Below are 6,902 nucleotides of genomic sequence, written 5' to 3'. Positions count from 1 at the left end.
AAGAAAAGAACACGATAAACAACAGCAAAGTCAACAGGTATACTAACAACATGAAACACGTCCATTTTCACACCGTGAAAGGAAGTATAACATATATATGTGTATATTCCTGATATTTCTACGAGATAATAATGCATGTTTCCATTCGGGACGAAAGTATATTATTTCTATATAAATATGATATGCAGTACAAAAATATAACAAAACAACTACAAAGTGTCCTGTACACTCATAATTTCCCCAGAGTGATATTATCCAGAGAACACAGCGTTAGTTGTAGAAAAGGGAATGGTGAGGCAGTGGCGAATCTCTGATGGGAACGCTAACATCGAGCATCATTAAGCGATTGATTATGCCTGCAGACATATGGTCTGGGGCTACTTTGTTGTACTGAAAATAACCCTATAATTCCAGTGTTAGAAGGTCACCAAGTTCACATTGTCTTAATGTGTCTGTATTGTCTGTTAGTAGAGAAGTAACACCTATCAACATAACATTAATGATAACTTCTGACATTATCACATTACGCTTGTTTTATCAAAAATGATAATTTACATAGCTTACCGTTTCATATAAAATGATGGGATGAATTTACATCTGTTTAATACGAACTTTAAATTTGCCATTTACCCACTCAAAATTACCAATCTGATACTTCAAAAATTAGACATCTGGTGTACGAGCGTTCGATCTCATAATGCAACTCACGAAATCTCTCAGAAAAAGTGTTATAATTTTGTTGGTATCATAATCTGATTTTCAGAATCGCAAAATTATGAAGCATGAGCTAGTACAATAACTATTTGATGACAGGAATCGGAAACCCGTAAAAATTGCAATGCAATATTAACAGTGCTCCTTATAATATCTCTTTCTTATTAAAGTCTATTATTATCTTTTACGAAATATGTTTGTTCAGCGGGGATAGGAAAATACTTTTGTGACCTAGTTAAAGTACGTCTCTATAACTGTGATGAGATACTCTGTACTTAACGTAGCCTGTTAATTTACCATAGATTACCTTTTGCCTTGTCCTGAATTAAAGGAATGAAAACTGTATAAAATAATTACCAGCTAACAATAACAGTGTTAAGTCATTCTTTTTTATGACAAAATCCTCGTTCCGTGAGTTAACAAGAAGATAGTGACATTTTTGTTCTTAGAATGTTTTATTTTAAATTTACCATTGCCCATATCAACGTCTCGATATCTTTCTCTGATTAATGAAAGAAATGGCAGTTATTGTTATCACTGATATTGGTGCGGCTTGACAAATCAGGCAGGTTTGATGTTCCGTTTGCACAACTGTATAAAACAGGCCATATTATTATTTTAAGATTTAATAACTTTATATCAACGATATGTCTAATTAAAACAAAATTCTGTAAGACGTCGTCATGGCGACCTGGTAATACAGACAATAGTATAGCATAACGTTACCATAATGAGACAGAAATAAAAACTGAAACATTTCTGCAACTCGATACAAAAAAAAAATTTCATGTAGAATTCGTTGACATAATACAATCATTCGTATATTGTAAGTCTTTGAAATTTGTTAAAACACAGTACGGTACTTTTATGCTATCCGAGTCTGGAATGTACACCACATCATGCCAGTTAAAACAGCACGGAAGGTGGTCATATAACTATAGCTATGTGAAGATATATTTACATTAAGATGTTGCAGGTTTTGATTTACACTGAAATCAAAACCACGCTGTGAAAGCCATGTGTTGACCTTCTCATGACGTTCAAGGCGACTTAAACATATGGAATTGTTTCTATCAAACTCCGCTGACGTCTGTTATATCAAAAACATGTTTGTGAAATATATATGATGAAGATGAAGTGGTTGTTAACTCGGGCAACTATAAAATACCTTTATAACTTTAATGTTTTTTTTCTTTCATTTTAAGCAACCATGCCATAGATTCCGCACGAGACAAGTTATATCGTGACGTCTCAAATAGATGACGTCACCGAAGTAACACGTTTGAATTAAACTCTTAAGTCAAATTAATTGCCTTTGTTTTTTTATTGTCAAAGAATAACAACGAGTTTGCACACAAGAAACCCTGGCGTTAAGGCGTTTGTGCCTTATAAAATGTCTCTACATTTCTCATGCTACAGATGTGGTCCTCTCTTAAACATCAATGCACAATCACACCTCTCTCCTCTTTATACAATAACATAGAGCCCTTACATTGAGTGAACATAAAAATAAATATATATAAACGAATTAATCATCATTTATTATAAACTATAAAGTTAACAAGAAAATTCAGAACCTTCCAAATTTAAGACAGAAATGATACTGGATTAAGTTAAGAATTTCGGAGGGCGTTTATCTTTACTGATATATGAAAGTGTAATATTGGGACTTCCGATTCCGTGTAAAAGATTGCGACCGCACCACTGTCATATGCACCAATCCTAGTTAATGCGTATGATAAAAATACTAATTGTAATTAGTGGGTGTGATAAAGTAATGTAAACTGATGCACCCAGGATAAAATGACGGAAAGAAGCAATGATTATATGTGTTTTGGATAATTAAGAGAAAGTGTTTATCGTGGTAACTCTGTATGTTGTATCAGTCTGTGCCCACACATACTGCTACACATCATCTTATCATATACGTAATTGAATGTTCCATGACCAGCATAAACATATAAACTGTAGCATGGAATAAAACATAAATAGATTTACGACGGACCTTGCGCTCACCACTGACACACAATTCCTAATTGTTACACGTTAGACATTTCTTACAAAAAAAAATCCTTATAAATAATGTAATGTAACAGTCTTATTCTGTCTCCAACTTGAATCACATTTATTTTTTATTTGTTAAAAGTCTGCTGGAATGAAAGAGATAGAGCAATGAATTATTTCTCATATTGACATAGACTACCGCACATGATATATTAAGAGTTTCTTCACGTCCTTATCCAGTTGAAGCAAAAGATGATTCAGAAACAGACTTTATATATATAGTTGTTGGATTTATAATGTCAATATTTTGAGGGTCTCGTGTCACACCGGTTGTTTCAAACGTCCCCTCTCACCCGATGGAATGTCTCAGGTAAGTACCATAGTAGCCGAAACGCTTAATTCAATTGTTCCATTCATACAAGCGTTTACCAGACTTCTGGTCTTGGACCGTTGGTAATTAACTGTCTGTTGTTGGTCTGAAACGTTTTCAATTTTCGTTACGCTTATTTGTTTGTCCTACCTAATCTTTGTTTATCTTACTTTTCGATAATGATTACCGTAGCATCTGACCCCCGACCTCTGGTTCGACTATATGGTCTGAGAATTCGTTCACATCTCGATGATATCTGGGTTGGGGGGTTACGCCGTCTTGCTCGTAAAAGTTGATTAAAGCAATGTCGAATAGCTATTACACTTTCATTCGGAAAACTGCGCCTGCGTCGGTTGAAGGTCCGATTCCGTTGCATTCGTGAATTGAAGGCATTTTCCGCGTCAAGGACTGAAAACGCTGTAAAAGGAGAACAAAATCGATTACTCATATGTTGAATGAACAGATAAATACCTTAACAACTGCAAATTCAATATCATGTTCAGATGTTAAATTTATTTTTGTTATTTTTTATGTAAATGGTATGTATTTCCTACAAGAACAGAACATTAGTCGCCTTTGCTGAATGTTTTCGTTTTTCTCCTGTCTCAAAAAACACAGCCAATAAAACCATTTCGATATAAGATAATGGTATTGGGTTTTGGATTTGAACAGTGATATTGCAAATATTCAACAACGATGCATTAAAATGATAACAGATGAAAATCACTCAGTGGCTCAAACAACTTACCTTCATCTAATTCTTGTTCTACTCTAAAGTGGTTCGATCGAAGGTTTTTGGAATGATGAGATCTGATTGGAGTGGCAGCGAACAGATCGGCCAACAGAACAATAGCTAGTACACACAGCAACACACTCTTGTATAGTTCCATATCTGTAAATACAAAACGATAATTAGACACCATCCTCGATGTGAAAATAAAATAAAGAAACATAAGCGATAGTGGGGGCTTTTATTACAAAAAAATAATAGTAACAAAATTCACTACTTGCATCAAACATTACCAAGTGTATAATTGGCGGGATTTGTGCGCAAGTTCGGATCAAGTAAAATGTGAGCGGAGTCGTTAGACACAGGAATATAGCGGGCTCACAGCTGGCTGCACAAATCACCACGTGGAGTGGATTTGTACCAGCGGTAAAGCCGGCAGGTAGATATGCTTGGCTGATTCCACCGGTACCAGCCGGCTGGAATCAGTTAATTTTAAACCGTTAAAACGCGTATTTTAACATACAGTTTAGAAATCTTTCATATTGAATTCGGATGTGTCAACTGTAATATATACAGATATTTATGAGTATTTTACAACACGTGTATCAACAGCATTCCGTGACATCCCAAAGCATCATCACGTTGCCATGCAGTAATAAAATGTTTCGAATAAACAACAGTGATTTGATGTCACTGACTTTAAATTCAATTTTTATATTGACCGACAAGAGACTGACGAAAGTAAAATGAAAAATAATTTATCAATGATTCCACGTGCATGACATCTACAAGTGCTTCAAACAGGGATAATGATTACTAATTGATTAAATATATACTTTATGTTGATTGATATCATTATGACAGTAAAAGTTACTTTACGGAAACAGCCATTTAGCTTGAATTACAACATGTTCAAAACATCGAGGGCATTCTACCGAATTATTACGTAGACAACATCACTACTGAATGTAGAAATTTCCCGCGAAAAGCTGCAATAAAACAATTAAAAAAAAATAAAAACAAAGATTTTAATACACGAAAGCAGTAAATCTATTTCAAATTATACAGGACCGATGAAAAAGTAAGTTTAAAGGAAATCAAAAGATCTCGAATGATTTAAGAAAAGAAAGAAGTGTACAACCACGTGCCTTTCAATAGCTGTAACTAAGTTTATCGCCTCACACAAAAACAGTTGTTCAAGTCAAGAAAAAACAAAACGTAGAAACAATACATCAAAATACTTACTCTTGTTTGAAGGTATTTTCTGCTTGAAAGTCAATGAAAAAGTTAGTTCCAATCGCACGTGGTAATGTTAAGTCCGTGTAGTGTGTCCTCGATCAGCCGGTGGAGTGCCGATCAGCTGATTCTGTGACGCAGGCCTTATATACCGGCTTCTCGCGAGCCGGGGGCCCACAGTCGGATAAATATTCAGTCACATTTAAATGAAACCGGCATATACGGCAGCTGTTAGAGGACATCTCTACAACTAGACGAGGATTTTTTTTTAGAGAGAAATTGATGAGAAATCAAGACAATTGTAGGAGACACATCACCAGCTGAACAAGACACATCAACGAATTGTACGAGACACGTCGACGTTAACAGGAAACATACGAGACACATCGATGATACAGGAGATACGTGTATAACTATCAGTGATTGTGAGACATCTAGATATTATACATCAACAACTGTACGAGACACACCAGTAACTGTGAGACACCAAGATGCTTCACCAACAACGGTACGAGACACGGAATCAACAAAAATGCATCTATAGGTTACAAAACCCACCTGGAATTATTCGTTCACGTCAGCGCTTAAACAGACATTTAGACACATCTAATGGTATACATTTAAGGATACTGCGACAACCTTGCAAACTACCTTAAAACCTTTACATGTCGCCAACAAAACCCTGCGTGCCTCCCATATAACATCACCTAATTTCCTATCAAAGTTCACGTTAATATCTGGGCAACAACATGATGACAGGACCGAACAAATATGGAAACACAACGACTAAATACGGCAACTGTACAGGTCACTTAGACAAATATTATAGGTCATCGTAACAACACTATCACTTAGATAAATATGGGGCACCGTAACATCTCTAAACACGGCACCTGTACAAGTCACTTCGACAAATATGGGCCACCGTAACATCTCTAAACACGACACCTGTACAAGTCACTTCGATAAATATGAGCCACCGTAACATCTCTAAACACGGCAACTGTACAAGTCACTTCGATAAATATGGGTCACCGTAACATCTCTAAACACGGCAACTGCACAAGTCACTTCGATAAATATGGGTCACCGTAACATCTCTAAACACGGCAACTGCACAAGTCATTTCGATAAATATGGGCCACCGTAACATCTCTAAACACGGCACCTGTACAAGTCACTTCGATAAATATGGGCCACCGTAACATCTCTAAACACGGCACCTGTACAAGTCACTTCGATAAATATGGGCCACCGTAACATCTCTAAACACGGCACCTGTACAAGTCACTTCGATAAATATGGGCCACCGTAACATCTCTAAACACGGCACCTGTACATGTCACTTCGATAAACATGGGTCACCGTAACAGCACTGAAACTCACCTTGCATGTCAAATTCTTTGACCGTCAAGACATGATGACTGGCTGCTAAAGTAATTGTGTGTGGTGCTAAGACCATTGTACGAATTATTAAGGCAACTTTGAGCCATTTTGATAGCTGTATATAAAGAAAGTAACATATCATAGTTGGTGTGTACTGAAAAATGTTCTCCATATATTAAACCAAACTCCCTGTCTCTCCTTTATCATTCTTCACCGTCAGACGTTATATTTTTGTAACATGTCATGTTCTGTATTGTTTCAAGCGGAGGTTGAAATTAAGTTACTGTAAATTATAAAATTGACCAATTGCAAATGGATCGTAATTGCGATAATCGGCAACGTTAGATATACGCCGTTTGTAAATGGACAGTTAAGTAGTCTCTGTGCGGACTGCGGTGAATTATAACAAGAAGCTAATGTGGATGGGTAGGGAAAAATACTGTACGACAAAACATGTTGTAG

The 6,902-nt window shown here is 36.1% G+C and overlaps 1 protein-coding gene across 1 annotated transcript; it reads right to left on the bottom strand.

Moving 5' to 3' along the window:
* Positions 1 to 2,019: 2,019 nt before the first annotated feature.
* LOC132557545 (uncharacterized) lies at positions 2,020 to 5,174 on the bottom strand. The gene is made up of 3 exons (XM_060222040.1): positions 5,064 to 5,174; positions 3,837 to 3,980; positions 2,020 to 3,505 (listed from the first exon to the last, which is right to left on the bottom strand). Exons 2-3 carry the CDS (start codon positions 3,976 to 3,978, stop codon positions 3,255 to 3,257), a joined length of 393 nt encoding a protein of 130 aa, XP_060078023.1. The 5' UTR covers positions 3,979 to 3,980; positions 5,064 to 5,174; the 3' UTR covers positions 2,020 to 3,254.
* Positions 5,175 to 6,902: the final 1,728 nt, after the last annotated feature.

The sequence above is a fragment of the Ylistrum balloti genome, unplaced genomic scaffold (genome assembly GCF_031769215.1).
Source record: "Ylistrum balloti isolate Yb309-2 unplaced genomic scaffold, AGI_CSIRO_Ybal_v1 Utg370692, whole genome shotgun sequence".
Lineage (NCBI taxonomy): Eukaryota > Metazoa > Mollusca > Bivalvia > Pectinida > Pectinidae > Ylistrum > Ylistrum balloti.
This window is presented reverse-complemented; position numbering and strand designations above follow the sequence as displayed.

What these genes read in the sequence shown, in the direction of transcription:
- LOC132557545 (XM_060222040.1), bottom strand. Translation starts at nt 3,978, where the DNA reads ATGGAACTATACAAGAGTGTGTTGCTGTGTGTACTAGCTATTGTTCTG. An exon ending in AGAACAAGAATTAGATGAAG is followed by an intron (nt 3,506 to 3,836) that starts GTAAGTTGTTTG and finishes CTCCTTTTACAG; the next exon opens with CGTTTTCAGTCCTTGACGCG.